Genomic DNA, 19,122 nt, shown 5'->3' with positions numbered 1-19,122 from the left:
CTGTATGTTTTCTGAATAAAATAAAAAAAAAAATATATATATCACGAAGTTTCGTCGTTTGAGTTAATTTCATGGATGAGAGTTGTTGTATCACACAGAACCACAGAAAAATATCAGTTTATAATATATATTACTAACATTAAATTATGTACCTTCTATGTCGGTACAAATATATGATATTTTTTTATAGCTTACCTGTAAATAAAATCACCGTTCGCCACTGCTGTAAGGGCTCTAGTGATAACCCTCGCTTTGGCAGTTTTATTAGATCAGAAACAAAACTATATGAGTACCCTTTGATCAGTTCCTTTGCGTGGTGCTGATTTGCCAAAACATTAAGCTGTGCTCCCACAGTTCACAGTTCCTCAAAATGTGTCAAACATAAGTTCGTTCACTCTTGGAGTACGTCGTATAATAGTCTTTTCGCTACTGATTTTGTTGGTGTGGTATTTGCTTTTAACCCCCTCATACAGAATGAATAAAAAAATCTGGCTTTTACTTGTTTATTATATACGCCCTGAGGGCTTTTACATGACAGGTACAAAATCAAAATTCAAGCGTTTTATAGTACGACAAAACAATGTGTAGGTCTAACAAATATGTGGAGGCAAGAAAGATAGGAGATACGAAAGTCGCGTGGGGAGCTACAGTCTGGTAGGTCCCCACGATGCTAATAAATTGACATAACTCCAACTCTCTCGAAAATTCTGCTTTTGATCAGACGTGGGATATGAGAAAAAATGAAAATATACAGAATTTGAAAATACCTGTTTTTACGTTCTTTGCAGACTCGCATGTGCGGGTAGTAGCCGCCTCCGCTGAAGTAGCGCGCGCCGCAGAACTCGCAACAGTAGGGCATCTCATCGGCGTGCGTGGCTGACATGTGGCGACGCACCTCGTTGCGACTCGGGAACTTGGCGTGGCACACCGTGCACTGTGGAAGGCGAGAGCGTACCGACAATATTTATACAACGACTTTGCAGACTCGCATGTGCTGGCTGACTGCGGGACGATGAAAGAAGAATGGTCGAGAAAATTCAATGGACATTTCTTAGATATCTTAACTGGAGATGCAGGTATACCGATCTCAATTATATGTCTTCCTGCAAAAAGCACCACTCGCTTAGTTTAGAAGATCGCCGTCTGCTATTGGACATAGGGGTCCTTCGTGACATACTTAGTGGACGCCTCGATAGCCCGGCTCTTATGTCGGAGTTATCATTAAATGTCCCTGGCTACCGCACCCGTCACACGTCGAGCTCTCTATTTCATGTACAAGCAGTTCGTACGAACTATGCCCAGAACTCTCCACTTATACGTTTAGTTAATGAGTATAATTTGAACATTCCCCTTATTGATCCGTTTGATTGTAACAAATTAACATTTAAAATGCGCGTTTTAAAACACAAATTTTTGTCTTATACTTGGTAGTATCTATAATTAAATCTTAATATATATCTGATTCTTAATTTATTTATTTATTTTACAGTATGGGGATGACGACCCCCGAAAGCGACAAATACCGGTCTTTATTGGGGAGGTAGTACCTCGCTTACACATACTGAAGCTCCTATGCTACATTATATTAAAAGGCCCCAGGAAGGGCCGCCAAGTTGATATAGGCCGCGTTACGTCGGCAACATTTATATTTATAATAAAAAAAGAAATCTTTATATATAATTCCTCTGTACGTGTGATGTCACTAAACTCCTCCTAAACGGCTTAACCGATTTACGTGCAGTTTTCAGGGAAATATAGATCTTTGCGCTGTGCATGTTCGTAGATATTAAAATCTTCAATCTAATATGTAAAAAGAAGTAAGGAGTATAAATGTTGTGTTCGTCGATCTACCAGGGTTGCATTCAAGGAGAATGCATTTACAAAAAAATGGAAAGATGTTGTTTTTTTGTGTATAAAAAAAGTAAGTTTTTGAATGTTTACAAACAGCATTTGTTTTTTGTGGATCTCAATCAGATTCTTTCCTTATGTTCCTTATAATTTCATCCCATTTATTTATTTTATTTTATTACTGTTGATATCTTCAATAAATAAAATAAAAAAGTATCGACGGTTACCTCCTGGTCGGCGGAGCGCTGGCTGTGGTTGCGCACGTGCGACTTGAGGCTCCGCCGGTGGTGGGTGCGGAACGTGCAGAGCGTGCACCGGTGCACCTTGTCCCGGGAGCCGTGCCGCTCCATGTGCGACACGAGGTAGCGCTTGATGCGCGTGCTGTAGCCGCAGCTGTCGCACTCGTACTTGCGGGGAGCGTCCTGCAACTACAATTTCTTTTTCCTATATGCGAATAATAAACAAGAATTGACAATAACAGTTTCATTGGTCTCAATGCGTAGTGTCAATAACTTCAAAAATGGGCGAGATTTGTTTCGGAAAAGTTGAAATAAGCCAATAACTTCGCACAAGGCTGTGCTCGATATAGAGCTGAAAAAGCAACCATACAAATGTACAACGATGGAACAGGCCAGCGATCTGTCATACCATTTTTTAATATGAATGTGGGTTTTTCAACATTTATTTATTTCATTTAAATTATTTATTGACAATTCTTGATGGAATTCCATTGTAATGATGTAATAACTTATATTTACATATAAGTTATTAATTAAAAAAATACTTGGTACACTTCCACTAATGAAACAATAAATATTTTTCATATAATAGAATATTCTCTTAAAGTACACCGCCAACACATATTTCAATAATTTGTCTCACTCTGTTCCATTGAAATATTGCATATTGTATCTTTTTGAACTTATTTTTAAATGTACCTACACTTAAGATAATATTTAGTTTTATATAAATTATCCTTACACTGCATAATATTCACCAGTCTGAAGATGCCCATTAGAGGGTGAAAGCGCTAATTGGTCAAAATAAATAAATGGAAGTGTACCTAGTATTTTTTAAATTAATAACTCATTTATTTATTTATTTATATATACGTCCAATGAGCACTTTTAAGGACATTTTTATACATAGAAAATTATTATTAAAAAAGTAGAAAGACTCAATGGTATACAGTAGACTTTGTGGGAGTGGAAGCAGGAGAGAGGTGTTTACAATTGAATTTGATTCAGTGATCGTTTGAAAGAAGACAGCTTGCTATCAAAGAAATCAAGACTGGTATATTCTGGGCACAGGGGAATGAAAACCATAGTTAGTTCTATAGTTATCGGTATGAAAGAGTAAGTTTTGTCTGAGGTTTCTAGTTGGGATATTTAATTTTATTGAGCTCAGTGGTTCAGGCGCATCAAAGAGTGAGTTGAGAATTTTAAACAGGACTAGAAGGTCGGATTTATTTCGATGATCTCGAAGAGAAGATATATTTAAGCTAGTTTCTAACTCATTATACGTATATTGGTCTCTGGATAAGCCCAACCTCCGGCCCATCTTTCTCAAAAATCAATGTTGAACTGATTCCAATATTCTTGATGTGAACATCATAATATGGAGACCAGATAACAGAGGAATACTCCAGGTGTAACATTAAAATTTGAACAATTTCTGAGACACAGGATTCATCCACAGTGTTATGTATGAAAAAAAGCTATAACACATCAAATTATAACATTAAACTAACATGTATTTTTCATACCTAAAACTATAGAACTAATAATTATGGTTTTTCACTCCGCCTTGCCTTAGGTCTGTGGGGTTCATGGGGACGACCGATGAAGCAAGTCATCATTTTATATTTGATCCAATACAATATATTCTGCGAGACTAACAGTTACATTAACACCGTTCCTACCATGGAGAAATGAACAACAAAGGAGCGTGGCCTATAAAGATAACACTTGGTCACTAAAACATTTGGAAATACTCAAAATGTTGTTGAATTAACTAACAGATAAAAAAATAAGTATAAAAATTGGAATATTGTTTTAAGGCGTTGCCGAGTAGGTGAATTGGTTCAGCCGGATGAATCTTACCCACATGGTACAGGTTTCAGCTATTTTACTTCACAAAAGTCACAAAAGATTTTATTCACTCGAGTCTTATGGCAAACCATCTTTGCCTCTATGGCGTTAGTTAGGCTAAATAAGACAATTTGAATAAATAAATACCTTGCAGTATTTGTACATCTTCATCACATCGTTTGTCAGCTGGGCGTCGTCTTCTGCCCCTGCCGTGGCATTTAGTCTGTAATTAGTGAAAAAAGATTACAATGAGTTAATACAGTCCAACTTATTTATTTATTTTTTAATTACATCGAGAACATGGCAGAGTATCCAATTCATTCTCAATACACTACAAAATATATAGATCAGGTTTAAAAATAGGAAAGAAAAAAAAAACACGTAAAATGAACCTTCTTTATTTACATTGAAGTCAAGATTAAAATGTCACTATCTAAATATTTAAATTGTTCCTTTATCCTTCTTCTTTCTTTCCCATCCCCTCTCCTCTCTTTTTTTATTTTTTTTGTTTTTTTACAATAAACATAATAATAAAACAGAGTATTAAAAAAAAAAGCATAATTACATATCAATGAAATACATATTAATAGAAAAATAGTAAACAAAAAAATCCCACAAAAGCATGGCCTGTTCGTGGGTATACAAGAAAATGTTAATGAATTTTTGCTCCTATAATAAATAATGGACAGTTATAATATTTTTGTAAAACATAAGAAAGAAAAAAATTAAATATTCTGTAAAGATAATATGGTATTTTTTTATGGTAATTAAAAAAGGAAATAAAAAATATTTATAAAAACACAAAAATATTCCTTATTATTAAAGGGCAACAAAATAAATCATAGAAAAAAAGAGTTCGTATCTTTAGTTTGAATCCAGGATAGTGCATGTTTTTTAAAAGAAGGAAAATTTTGAAAGTTTGGAATCAATGAAATATTATCAGTAAAAAAAGAATTAAAAATTTTTGGGCCTATAAAATATCCATGTCTCTGTGCGAGCCTCGTTTTACAATGTGGTATTTCTAACACACGATTCCTTCTTTGACTTGATCTATTTGAATTACTTATAAATATATATTTTAAACACTGAAAACAATATATTTGTCTTAGATCTAAAAGTTTAGCTTCTTGGAACAATTGGAAAGAGGGAAAAGTGCGATTTTTGTGAAGCATTGTTTTTAATATAAATTTTTGAATAGTTTATAATGGTTTAATATGATTGTTGTAAGTTCCCCCCCATCCAATTATTCCATAGGAAAGCGATGACTTTACAACCGCATAATATACCATTTTAATAGTATTTATTTAGTATTGTACATAGGTTAAATATCTTAGTTTATTAACAATTACTTCAAGATGATTAGTCCATTTAAGTTGACAGTCAATGATTACTCCCAGGTATTTTATGCACCTTTCAGACTTCATGTTTTCGCAGTTACTTGTATTACATATGTCAAGATTACAATATTTATTATGAAACATTACATTAAGGGAAGAAAAAGGGGAAGATAATTTTGAGTTGTAAAATGGAATAAACAGTGTTTTATTACAATTTAGCGAGAGAAGATTTCTTCATAGTATAGTGTAAATTTTTAATTATTTAATTAATCTTTGTTTTTAATTTTTGTATAAAATTGTAAGATTCAATATGTCCATGTATTTATAATTTTCTCAAACTGAACGGGTTGGGTACGTAGGGAGAAATTGCCTTAAGGCAATATGCCCACCCTTACATGTATATAAAGTATCAAATAAATAAATGTACATACAAGGTGTGTTCAGAAAATAATAAGAATTTTCATTTTTTGAAAAAAAGATTTATTTATTAGTATACATTAATGTTGTCGCCTTCAAAATAGTCACCATTAGATATTATGCACTTGTGTATGCGCTTCTTCCAATCCTCCAAACACTTCTTAAACTTGATCTTTGGGATAGCCTGTAGCTATCTATGCTTGTAAAACGAAGTCGCACGGAGCCATGTCTGGCGAATATGGAGGCTGGGGCATCGTTACAGTATTGTTTTAGGCCAAAAATTCACAAACTAGCAATGAAGTGTGAGCAGGTGCATTTTGTTTAAAATTCAACAATTTTTAGACAAATTATGCTGCCACGTGTTTCATACCCAAAACATTCGAAAAAATTTCATGGCATGAGCTAATCTATATGCCAACATCATCAGCGACTTCTCTGATTGTGATTCGGCGATCGTTCATAACTATTTCACTCAGTTTTTCCACATTTTCATCGGTTTTTGATGTGCTGGGGCGTCCGGCTGTTTGTCATCTTCACTGTCTTCACGGCCATCTTGGAAACGCTTATACAACTCGTAAACTCTTGTTTTGCTCATAACAGACTCACCATAGGCCTTTGTTAACATTTCACACACTTTGTTAGGCTTTATTTCACGATTTACACAAAATTTTATACAAATTCTTTGATCCATTTTGACAGTGCCACCAAATGAAATATATCGACATTCGAAGCGATACGATTGAATAACACGATTGCTTTACCTACCGGCACAGCCATTGGCAGGTTGGTTCTGCATCATGGTAGGTAGAACAACCTTTGTTGCCTTTGTCGAAGATAATTATCAGGGACAAATAGACCGAATTCATTCAGAATATCGGAATTATGTATGCGACCACCAATGAGTTGAAGAAAGTGAGCATCCAAATGAATGTCACTTCTCCCCAACAGTCGGGAAAAGCCACGGGCAAGGCGGCCTCCGTGGTGTAGTGGTCAAGGCGCTTGACTCACGCGCGGTAGGTTCCGGGTTCGATTCCCGGTGAGAACACAAAAATAAATCAATGTGATTTTTCTCAAGCCTGGGTATTCTGTGATGTAATTCACCACTCTAATTGGGCCTCCTGGCCTGTTGTGGTGCAAAAAAAAAACAATAATACATGAGTAAATTAATGAAATTCAATGCTTTCATACTTCCACACTTTGTATATGGATTAATATTATGGTCGCAACGTAGTAAACAGATGCAAGAATCAATTAAAAGAACAATGAACAAAGCACTTAAAGTAACATTTAATTTTAATAAATATACTTACTCTTTTTTCATTTTATATTCAATTTCTATGCTTTCTCCGTGCGTCGTGGCCATATGCTCTGCTAGCTGTTTACGCGTGGCAAATCTGTGCTCGCACAGTTCACACTGAAATAAAAAAATACGCACTTTCAGTAAGGGTCGGTAGATATCTCAACTGAGATTAACGATTTTTAGGAAATGAAGAAATTCGGTGGTTTTTTTATTTGTTGATAGACTTTCAAACTAAGGCAAAAAATAAAAATATGTATCGTATTGTGGAGGTCATCACCATCAAGCCGTAAAGTTGGCAGGGCCGAACGCCATTCTGGCTCGCAACGCGTAACCCGACTCAACGTCAGCTCGGACAAGTAATTAAACATCGTGCAGCGAAAGAATATGCGCATTTCATCTTGGCATTTCGTGTCGCCCGTCCACCAGCTCCTCGCCAGTGTTCGCTATTGTAAATTCCTTCTGTACAAAATTTTAAGGATGTAACTCGTGCGCATCTACTCAATAAATAACTTCAATTGTAATCTTGCAATGAGGAATTCCACTGTTTTCTATTTATTTTTTTTTCTATTAGCGTACTATTTAACTAAGCAAAAATATTTAATTTTTTTTCGTGCGTTATTTACAAAGATACCTTTGTAGTCGGTCGGGAGAATTTTATCTTCAACTATGACGTCATACTGAAGCTATGTCATTTTAGTGCGTAGATATGTGTACCGTGACGTACGCTTCCCCTTGTTTCATATCGATGTATATGCCCAAAACTTGAAGGTGGGGGGCGGTTGTATATCTTTATAATCGCAAGAGGGAATTTATCTTCAACAATACCGTAAGGTAAAGGTATGACGTCTTTATTTTCCCATCATAATCGAGGCACAGAGGCCTCTAAAATCTTAAAGTTTTATTCTATCAGTGTACTATTTAACTAAGCAAAAATATATATATGTTTTTTTTTTGTGCGTTATTTACAAAGATATGATTTTTTAAAGTTACATTTATCAAATACCGCGCCAAATGACTGTAATCAGTGTGTCACTTTTCAGTAGTGACGTCATGAAACGGTTGGCGTTCTTACTTTTACTAACCTAACAAGAATCAATGGAATATTGCTTTGATTACTTCATTTAGCTGATCGTAATTTGCTCATTTCTATGTTATGGTTTATGGTTGTTTTTACGAACGGTAGATCTAGCAACGCTGTTGAAATGTCAAAACTTTTCAATCACAAATTATACTTTTTTTTTCTATGGTCAAAACGTTCCTTACAAGGTGCGGGGGCTTTAAAGCGGAAACTGGAAATACTACACGTAGATATAAGGAGTGACGTCATTATTTACGATTTTAAAATGAAAACTATTTTTAACATTTTTTATTTATTTTTGCGTGCGTTTTTTAGATATTTCATCCTACTCGAAATTTTTTTAATATTCACGTGTACACGAAAACATTTTAAAAATTGAATTCCGAGTTGGGCTGGAATTCCTCATTGCTCCACCCGATATGTCACTAGTTGTCGTCGGTGAGTTGTATACATTTTTAAAAAGAGAACTCCGTACGGATGGAAACACGCTAAACATAGCTTCCCGGAAACCGGAAATATATCAAAACACATCATTGATTGGCCATCCTAAACAGCTGTTAAGTATATGGTGTGCAACCGTCGTTTTCCTGTTGATGGCTTTAACAGTAAGTAATGGCTAAGACAGGATTGCTAACTAATATGTGATGCTAAATACATCTTTTTTTTTTTTTAAACCAACTATACTTCTAAACACAGTTATTTTTCTATAATTTTATTTTTCAAAATTTATGTTGTTTTTACACTCATATTTTTATTTTTATTTTTAAACCAACCATACTTCTTAACAATGTTCCTATATTTTATTTCTTAATATTGTTTTTCTTTTTAATTTATGTTATTTATATACTCATCTTCTTTTTTTTTATACCAACTTTACTTCTAGACACTGTTATATCTTTTATTGCTTTATATTGTATTTTTTAAATTTTGTGTTGTTTATATACTCATGTTTTATATAACTTCCATGTATGTAAAAGTCTTATGGGCGTGAAAAATTAATAAAATAAAATGAAAAATGAAATACCAAATAAATACCTCATATGCCAAATAATTCAATTAGATGAATCTCACCCGCATAAATAGAGGTTTCAGCTCTTTAACTTCACAAACATTAACAGATTAAAGAATTGAGGGAATATAGATGTTAAAATATGTGCAGAATGGTGAATGTTACACAGTGTGTAAAGTGGCAACTTAAACCAGCCAATGACAGGTCATAAGCCCTGTAGATGCCTAGACTTCTAAATTACCTTCTCTAAAATGTTCTTCATCTCTGTTGTAATATGTTAATTACCTCATATTTACCTTATAAATCAAGGGTTGCTGATGTTTCTGAACATGTCCACGAAGGCTCCTCTTGTGCCGTGTGCGAAACGGACATGTATCGCATGTTAGGTACGTGGTAGACATGTGCTGGTGCATATGTGATACTAAATACCTTCTCACGCTAGTCTTATATTTACATTCGTTGCACTTGTATACTTTTTCCTGTAAAAATAAAAAATAAAAATAAACAATATTTTGAGTGCATCATCTCACAGATTACTTATGGTTTTTTTTCGCCTCTGAGATTTTCAGTAAATTTGGAGGGGAGGTGGGTAGGCAAGAAGAAGGAGAAAGAAAACACTCAAATATTTAGATTTAGTTACAATATTTAAGTTTGTCCAAATGTTCGCAGACAAAAGACTGGATTTCACCCCCTCGGGAGTCATTAAGACTAACAAATTACAACAGGGATGGAGAATACCTTAAATAAGGGAATATGGAAGTCTAGGTATTTACAGGGTGAAGTATGAAGAATTATGAAGAATTAAAGAATTATGGATGTTCAAACATGGGCAAAATGGTGAATGTTGCACAGTGTGTAGAGTGGCCACTTAAACCAGCCAATGACAGGTCATAAGCCCTGTAAAATGCCTAGACTTCCATATTCCCTTATTTAAGGTATTCTCCATGCCTGTTGTAATTTGTTAGTCTTAATGACTACCGAGGGGGTGAAATCCAGTATTTTGTCTACGAGCATTTGGACAAACTCAAATATTGTAATAAAACCAACTGGTCTAAGAAGAAGTTTAAAAATTGAAAAATTATTTTCTGGTGTTTCTTAGTATGTGAAATAATTCAGTCAGATGAATCTCTTCACAACAATAAAGGTTTCAGCTCTTTAACTTCACTAAAATCAACAAATGGAAGAATTAAAGAAATATGGATGTTCAAACATGGGCAAAATGGTGAATGTTTCAGTGTGTAAAGTGGCCACTTAAACCAGCCAATGACAGGTCATAAGCCCTGTAAATGCCTAGACTTCCATATTCCCTTATTTAAGGTACTCTCCATCCCTGTTGTGATTTGTTATTTAGATTTAGAATATTTGTTTTTTAAATGGGAATGTGTACATTTGTAAATTATACCTTGATAAAGGAGTGCATAGTAGCTCAAAAACAGGTCGGTAATGAAATAAAAAATAAGTGGCTAAAAAGTGGCTACTAAGCGTAAAAATTTTATTTTGTAAATATTTTACCTTGGAATGTGCGACTTCATCAAAATATTTCCACTCAACACCCTCCGTATTATAGTCCGATGCAGCTTGAGTAAGAGATCTGTAAAAACATGAAAACTGTATTATATTAATATTTTCTTTGGCGTGATACAACTTTGAATTGAAATACAGTGAAATCCCGAATTATGTCCTCGAAATTTGCGTTTTCCTGCGATTTACATATATTTTTTTAAAACCCATTGAATTTTGAATCTGTGAGTACATTTAAAACCCGGTTTTAAGTTTTTATTTTCCCGCAATTGATGTCGGAGAAAATTTCCGCTCTACAAGATTCTATGGAGTGTCAAGTAGACCAAAGTTGGCATATTCGACACCCCTTCTGTTTGCGTTCAATCGAGGGACTTAAACTACCAAAACTCGCGATATTTGAGCAGAATATATTCAATTGTTTCATCTGTTGATGTTTGTGAAGTTAAAGAGCTGAAACCTTTAGTTATGCGGGTAAGATTCATCTAATTTGAATATGGGATAATTGGATGGGGATGTGCAAATGACACACTGATCAAGCAAATAATAATTGGACAAAAAGCTTTAGTCAAAATTATCCTTAGAGTCCCAATCAGAACTAGCTCAGTCGGTATATTTGAAAATCTCAATGTAAATTCTATAAAACAACTTTATGTAAAAGCTTTGTTACTATACGCACGTACACATTATTCTCTACCTTCCGTTACAAATACAATAGTTACTAGATACTCCACCCTGATGCTGCAAAATAATAAAAAAATAAATACAACCTTCGGTCAAAGAGGATTGACCTACTACTCGGTTAAAGTGTACAATATACTTCTATTATCCACAAGGACAATTAGTAAGTTCTCAAAATATAAAATTGCTATTAAGAAATGGATAGTGGAGGTGGGTTGCGCACGGATCGATGAGTGGATCAAGCCAAATATGTAAAATGTATGCACAGTTTATGAATTTTATTAATTAGTCTATATAAATTGGTTATGTTTTTTATGAATATTTTTGTTTTTTATTGTTTATTATGTTAATTACAATTAGGTTAATTGGTTTAATTACGTTTTTTTTATTGTTATTATTTTGTTAATTTTGTTAACTTTGTTAAATAGCTAACATTAGGCATGTTTCATATTTTGTAAAATGTTTCCCTCGGCACGGGACACCCCAGTGAGGGAACATTATTCTGTATAAAAAAAAGAATACAAACAATGTAAAAGTATAAATAAATAAATTGAATTATTTCACCTACATACTAGGCAACGCCACATTTTTGTTTTCCATTTCTATATTTCTTCATGGGCCAGGTGGATTTATCAATATAGATGAATGAAGAATATAGATGTGCAAATATAGGCAAAATGGTGAATGTTACAGTGAGTAAAGTGGCCACTTAAACAAGCCAATGACAGGTCATATTTTTATGTTTATTTATTTAACTTTTTGTACATAATTTTAATTGTAAATTTTAGGGCGGGCTTATTGCCAAATGGCAATTTCTTCCAACTAACCGATATAATAAAACATATTACAACAGAGATGAAGAACATTTAAGAGAAGGTAATATAGAAATCTAGGCATCTACGGGGCTTATGACCTGTCAATGGCTGGTTTAAGTGGCCACTTTACACACTGTGTAACATTCACCGTTCTGTCCATATTTTAACATCTATATTCCTTCAATTCTTTCATCTCCAGTCCTTGTCGACAAAAATTTTGACCAACTCAAAATATTGTTGATAAAATAAAAGTTTTATTTTTATAATTCAAGTTAAAACATATTCAATAGAAAATAAAGATAAAAAAGCTTAAGATATATGAAAATATAAATAAATGTATTTGTATATAAATTACTTTGAATCAACAATAATACTCAATGGGAAAAAGGAAAAAAGAGGAAAGAGGAAAGGAGGAGAGATTAAGGAAGAGGAAGAAGATGTTTTTTTTAATGTGAATTTTTTTAATGTTAAACAGTGATACTGTAGTAACATTTTTGATGGTGGATTGGAGATGATTCCACAGTCGTAAGCCAGTCGCAGTCATAAGCCCTGTAGATGCCTAGACTTCTATATTACCTTCTCTAAAATGTCACTCATCTGTATTGTAATATGTTAATATTAACAGCTCCCAGGGAGTTGAATCCAGTTCTTGTTTACAAAAATTTTGACAAACCCAAAATATTGTTGATAATTTGTTATAGTTTTGTTTTGTTACATCCTTTTGTTCTCTTCACTCGGAAAAAACGGGCAAAACTTATGCTAAAACTCAATAATCAAAATGTAATCCAATAGACAAAATCCTTACATGTTTGCGGATGTTTGAGAAGAACAAGTGTTAAAGTGGAGATGGTAGCTTTCTTCGGTAGAAAAATGTGTTCCGCACACTCTACAGAACATCGATTCATTTCTGTGTTCCTTGCTGTTGTGATCCTGGAGGGATTTCTTGCTCGAAAATGTTTCTCCGCACAATTCACACTGCAAAAATAACAATTAGAGTATTTAGACGGGTTCGGACTGTCAGCGGAGTCGCAGTGACTCTGTATAAAGCTGCGAACGCCCAGTTGCATTCCACCAGCAACACTACTGACTGGTCCGACTCGGAATACAAAATCTGATGGCTTATTCTGTGCACGAATTCAAGAAGCCAGTGTCAGTTTTGGAGAGTTTTGAGTTAATTAGCCCATTTTAGGTATAGTAAAGCCTCGTTTTTACGTTTCCATGTTAAGGTCCCATTTTTTTTCCATACATTCTCATTAAAATATCCCCCTAATTAACGTTTTTTACGTTTTTCATAACCCCGGTTTTACGTTGTAATTTTTTAAAACTCATTCGATCTGTCAAAAGACGCTGAGCCGCGCGCCGTCGCGTTTGCCCAAAATGATGGATAAAATCGAGGTAAATAAAAAATGTGTAAATTGTTATCTCAAACTAAATTCGAAGTAGGTTCAGTGTAATTGACCATTTTGTTTAAGTGTCTAATTTTGACATTTTACTCAATTGTGGCATGCAGTTGACACATGTTTAGGAAGAATAAAGTCTTTACATCAATAAATTACGATGCAGAAAGTTTAAAAATTTGGTATTATAAATATTATTTGAAGTAATTTGGAAAGAAGAATCTTTAAACATTTATCATAAAAGAGTGAAACAGTTTTGCCGCGATTTAAATGACAGTTGAAATTCTGTGGTGCCATAGGAAAAAAAGTGATACTGTAAAAATCAAATTTCCCAATATTTAGGGAAAAAATCATTGTATGCATTTTTTGCAAATTCAAACAATTATTTTCGAGTTTTTAGGTTAAATACCCACATAAAACTATTTAAAAATTATTTTTTTTTAATTCAATAAAAAAAAAAAAAATTTCGTATGGATTGAAAAAATACATTTTTCTAAAAATGAAATCATAGATAAATATGAATAATCCCCCATTATGACCATTTTTACAATTTTTCTGCAGTTTTTTTTATTTCCTCACTTTGGCGTTTTCTTCAATTTAACACTTTTTTGCTGCTCCCTTGAAAAACGTAAAACAGGGGTTTTACTGTAGTCTTTTCTGCACTTTCATTGATCGAAATATGGCTAGAGTCAGAGCAGTCGTTTCAACTAACTAAAAATACATCCAGCCAAGAGTGCATCCAATAAAGAGATTCGAGGACCTGTTCTGAGTAGTCCGGGACAGAGATGCATTCGCTGCAGTGATCGGCAACGTCGGGGGGACCCGACAAGGCACCGGAAGACGAAGAGTCATAGTTATTCCCTTTCTCCACCCATTATTGCATAGGGCAGTGCATCGCTGTACCGCCCGCAGCGTATCTTGATCATTTTTGTTACACGAACATCGGATGATCAGCCTTACGATTCAGGTGCTATTCCAGAGATTATGAAATATTCTAGTGTAAAAACGCCTTTTAAGCAAATATTTCACATCAAACCGTGCCGGGAATCGAACCCGAGACCTCTTGAACCATTTTATCGCAAGGCAGATGGTGTTGCAGAGGTGTGTTCAGAAAATAACGGGAATTTTTACATTTTGCGGATCTGGAGAGTCCGATTGTCATTTTTTTATTTATTATGTTTGTGTACCAATGCAGTGCCCTATGCACCATTAGGTGCGGAAAGGGAATGATGATGTTGGTATACATGCCCCTGAAGTATGCTGAAATTTTCAGCTGTATTCATTGTTTACTTTGTCTGTGGCAGCCGTTAAGGTTAGACGTGTTTTTATAAGCTCAGTGATTTTTGTTTGTTAAAAAAACGAATCAAAGAACTTGTATCAAATTTTGTGTAAAAAATTAAATAAAGTGTAACAAAGTGTGTGAAATGTTAACAAAGGCCTATGGTGAGTCTGCTATGAGTGAAACAAGAGTTTACGAGTGGTATAAGCGTTTCCAAGATGGCCGTGAAGACGTTGAAGATGATGAACGGCCCGGACGCCCCAGCGCATCAACAACCGATGAAAACTTGGAAAAGTGAATGAAATGGTTATGAACGATCGCCGAATCACAATCAGATAAGTCGCTGATGATGTTGGCATATCAATTGACTTATGCCATGAAATTTTTTCAAATGGTTTGGGTATGAAACGCGTGGCAGCAAAATTTGTTCCATTTTGAACAAAATGCACCTGCTCACACTTCATTGCTAGATCGTGAATTTTTGGCCAAAAATAATACTGTAACGATGCCCCAGCCTCAATATTCGCCAGACATGGCTCCATGTGACTTTTTTCTATTTCCATAAATAAACAGAACCTTTAAGGGCCGTCGTTTTACAAGCATAGATGACATTAAAAGCGCATCGCTGAAAGAGCTACAGGCTATCCCGAAGATCGAGTTTAAGAAGTGTTTCGAGAATTGAAAGAAGCGCTGGCACAAGTGCATTATATCTAATGGGGACTATTTCGAAGGCGACAACATTAATGTAGACGAATAACTTTTTTGTTTTTTTAAAGAATGAAAATTCCTTTTATTTTCCGAACACATCTCGTATAATCGCAATACATGAAATTTCACACACTAACCTTTCAAAACAAAAATGTCATTTTTTACTATTTGAAAATAAACAAGGAACCGAAACCTTTGTTGATGCGGGCGAGATCTAGTGAAAGGTGTTAAGCCCTGTAAATGCCTGAACTAATTATTGGTTTAAATAGAAATTTACCTCGTGGGTTTTTTCATGTTTTCGGAAATGCGATCGCAACTCATTCACAGAGCTGGCGTAGAATTCGCAGCAAGGACACTGCAGGCTGGATCCTTTCTCGTAACTTCCTGTTTGGAATAAGATACAAGAAAAGTTGGAGATTATTTTCCTTATTTCAACTGTTCAAAAAGTGTTTGTTTAATAGATACTATATATTGTAAATCTTTCATAAACGGAAAAGGAATTAACCTTCAAATTAGTTTTTTCATAATGTGCGGATCATCTGAAAAAAGACCACAAGACCTCTAAAATGGATCCAGGTAAGTAGTTCAATAGATTGAGTTACTCTACTGATATTTCTTAAAGGAACTGCGAACTGTAATTTTAAATGTAATTTTTATTTGTGATTTTTATACAACAACAACAACAACAAACCATCACGCCGTTTCTCCGTAAGGGTAGGCAGAGAGGATAGAACGCCACATCACTCTATCTTTGCATACAGATCTCGCGTTCTCTACATTCATACATCTTCTAATGCACGCGTGCAGATTATTCCAATTTTCAACATGTCCATCTTCAAGTATTTGTTGGATTTGGTCATGCCATGTTTTTCTCGGTCTTCCTCTATTTCTGCATCCGTCAACATTTGCATTGTAAATATTCTTAGCCGTTCTTTCGCTGTCCATTCGCTCTACATGTCCGAACCAGCGCAGAGCTCCTTTCTTGATTTTGTCGATAATGCTTATCTCAGCCTTCCATAATGTACGTATCTGAACATTTGCGCATCAATCATAATAAATACCTTGTTTTTAAAACGGTCTGAATATTTGTTAATTATGTTTGTTTTTTAAGTTAGTCTTCTTTGTTTTTTCTCAAATGTAATTTAAAAAAACTTAATTGTTAAGTGTCCTCGGCACAGGAAACCCCAGTGAGGTCACATTATTTTTTGTTATTAATTATATTTTGTAAGCGAAAAATATGAATAAATAAATCATACATATTTTTAACACACATTCGCCTAAGAGATCGCATTTTAACAGCATTCAGTTTCCTTTTATCCCTGTTTTTCAAAATCCATACTTCGCTCCCATACATCAGGGTCGGGACCAGTACTTCATTGCGAACTGCTAATTTTGCCTCTTGCGACAAACATTTATTTGCCAAGATTAATTTAAGTGTACCCTCCCCTCCTTTCAATATCCTTCTCGGTCATTCAATGCCTAGTAAACATACTTCCCAGATAGACAAATTCCTCTACCTGTTTTAGTATAACCTCATTCACAGTGATTTCACAAAGCTGATCGCTCGTAGTGGTTAAAACTTTAGCCACCCATGCTAGCAAGAGTTAAAACGGTGGTCAAATTTTAGCATTTTGGTGCAAAATGGGGGCAGATCCAATATTTAAACCCATCCTAAAGTTAGCTCTAAAAACTATACTTTAATGAGTAAAAACAAGTATATTTTAATGTTGTGTATACATGATATGACCCCCCTTTCGTGCAGGGTTCTGTGCTTAGGACAAAGGCTGGGCGGGTAATCCGAACTCACCACTCGCGTGTCTCAGGGAGTGCGTCGCGAGCGAAGTTCGCAGGTCCGTGCGGAAGGAGCACAGCTCGCACGCAAAGGGGCGCAGCCCCCGGTGGCGGAGGGCGTGGGCCTCTCGCTGCTCCAGGTTGCTAGTCGAGTACAGGCACTCGGGGCAGTCGTACAAGCGGTCGCTCGAGGACTGAAACACGCATAATAAGACGTTCATTAACATTTCCCTCTACTCGTCCAAACCTCTTGCCTCTTCTTCTCTGGCCGATTAAGAATACAGTTTTGAGTGTGAAATAGAACCAGAATCTTAGTCGAATGTTTCCTGCTCGGAGTATGGAGTCTCTACTTTACTAAAGACATCGAGCTATAGGAAAAAGTCCAAAGATGTGCTACAAAAATCCCCAAACTACTCAAAAGGATGCCTTACCACGGTAGATTAAAAGCACTAAGACTTACATCGTTGGAAGAATGACGGAAGAGAGGGGACTTGATTGAAACTTATAACATACTCAATAATTACTATGACTGCCCCCTGCACGAGATGTATCAATTAAATCCCAACACAAATTTAAGGGGTCATAACTGGAAGCTCTATCGTCCCCAATTCCACCTCAATCCCAAGAAAAACTTCCTTTCCAGCAGGGTAGTTTCAGACTGGAATAAATTGCCAAGTCTAGTTGTCCATTCCATTTCAGTCAACCAGTTCAAAAACCGTTTAGATGCTTTTTGGGGGAAGAAGAACTCGGACAAAAAGCAGTAAACGAGATAGAGGTGCTGTGCTGTTTTGGAATTTTCAGAGTAAAAAGGCTTCTTATAGTCCGAAAAATATAGTACTCACGATTCTGGATCCGGTGTGGGTTCGATGCGTCTCCAAATGCAAATCAAATTCAGTTCTTGTGTCCAATTTCTCGGTGCAAAGTCTGAAAACAATATCAAATTTATACCAATTTAAACAGAGATAATTAACAAAATATTCAGACTGCTTTAAAAACTAGGCATATATCGGGGGCTTAGGGTCATAAGGGCGAAACTACAAAAAATGCTGTTTTGTGTTAAGTACTAATCTGATATACAAACAAAATATCCTGTTAGTGACAAAAAGATAAGTAGTTACCTAGATAAATTTGTGTGAAACTACAAATGAAGCGTTTTGTTTAAAGTCAGAAGAATAAAACACCTTTTACATCAATTTGGTTATTTACTAATGTAAGCGCAATTTAGGGTCATATAGACGAAAGGGTAGTTTCATATTTTTTGTCTCTAAAATATTTTATGCTCTATTGACTTTTTTTTTTATTTTCTTTATTTGTAACCCTTAAAAGACAGTATTATTTTTTGAAAACTGTTTTATCATTTATCTCAAAATTGTGTTTTTGTAGTTTCGCCCTTATGACCCTTAACCCCCGATATGTACATCTATATTATTTACATTACAAAACACACAATGAAAATAACAAAAAACCTAACATAAGCTATACACTTGTGGAGCAGTTGATTCAATATTGGTTTGGGCGAATGAGACAATCCATTGTACTTCTACTTAGCTCCACTATCCATTTTTTTATGGCCTTTTTAAACATTTTCTCGTTACTAATTGTTTTAGTAGATAGTGGAAGTAGGTTATGGATTTTGATTGAATAATACTAAAAATCCCTTTGTCCTAAAGTGGTATTAGTTTGTATTTGTTTGAGTTGTCTTTGTGTTGAGGATCTAGTGATTATATTATTTGTATGTGATGTATTGTAGGGGTTATGTTTTTCATTTGAGTAAGATTAGTTTTTGAATCTGTAAGTGAGTATTGTTTTAGCGTATGATTGTTTTGGTGTCATAAGTTGTGATTTGTGGAATAT

General features: G+C 34.8%; 1 protein-coding gene across 4 annotated transcripts in view; it reads right to left on the bottom strand.

Annotated features, from left to right (window-relative positions):
* LOC148278104 (uncharacterized) overlaps positions 1 to 19,122 on the bottom strand; it is a 33,878-nt gene that overhangs the window by 7,879 nt on the left and 6,877 nt on the right. For 3 of the 4 annotated variants that reach the window (XR_015823284.1, XM_088231884.1, XM_088231885.1), the window contains exons 5-14: positions 18,111 to 18,192; positions 17,285 to 17,462; positions 15,755 to 15,861; positions 12,899 to 13,068; positions 10,592 to 10,670; positions 9,376 to 9,558; positions 7,003 to 7,106; positions 4,086 to 4,161; positions 2,076 to 2,276; positions 768 to 934 (exon numbers count right to left, since the gene is read on the bottom strand). Coding sequence is in view for 2 of the 4 variants with exons in the window: in XM_088231884.1 (XP_088088010.1) it covers positions 768 to 934; positions 2,076 to 2,276; positions 4,086 to 4,161; positions 7,003 to 7,106; positions 9,376 to 9,558; positions 10,592 to 10,670; positions 12,899 to 13,068; positions 15,755 to 15,861; positions 17,285 to 17,462; positions 18,111 to 18,192 (1,347 nt within the window). In the remaining 2 variants the exon portion in view is untranslated. Of the gene's footprint in view, positions 1 to 767; positions 1,003 to 2,075; positions 2,277 to 4,085; positions 4,162 to 7,002; positions 7,107 to 9,375; positions 9,559 to 10,591; positions 10,671 to 12,898; positions 13,069 to 15,754; positions 15,862 to 17,284; positions 17,463 to 18,110; positions 18,193 to 19,122 lie in introns of all 4 variants that reach the window. The other variant, XR_015823285.1, reaches the window with a different exon arrangement.

This window comes from Micrasema longulum, unplaced genomic scaffold (genome assembly GCF_059751315.1).
Source record: "Micrasema longulum isolate JH-2025_06_02 unplaced genomic scaffold, ASM5975131v1 h1tg000928l, whole genome shotgun sequence".
Classification (NCBI taxonomy): Eukaryota; Metazoa; Arthropoda; class Insecta; order Trichoptera; family Brachycentridae; genus Micrasema; species Micrasema longulum.
The sequence above is the reverse complement of the archived record's forward strand: the minus strand, read 5'-3'. Positions and strand labels throughout refer to the sequence as shown.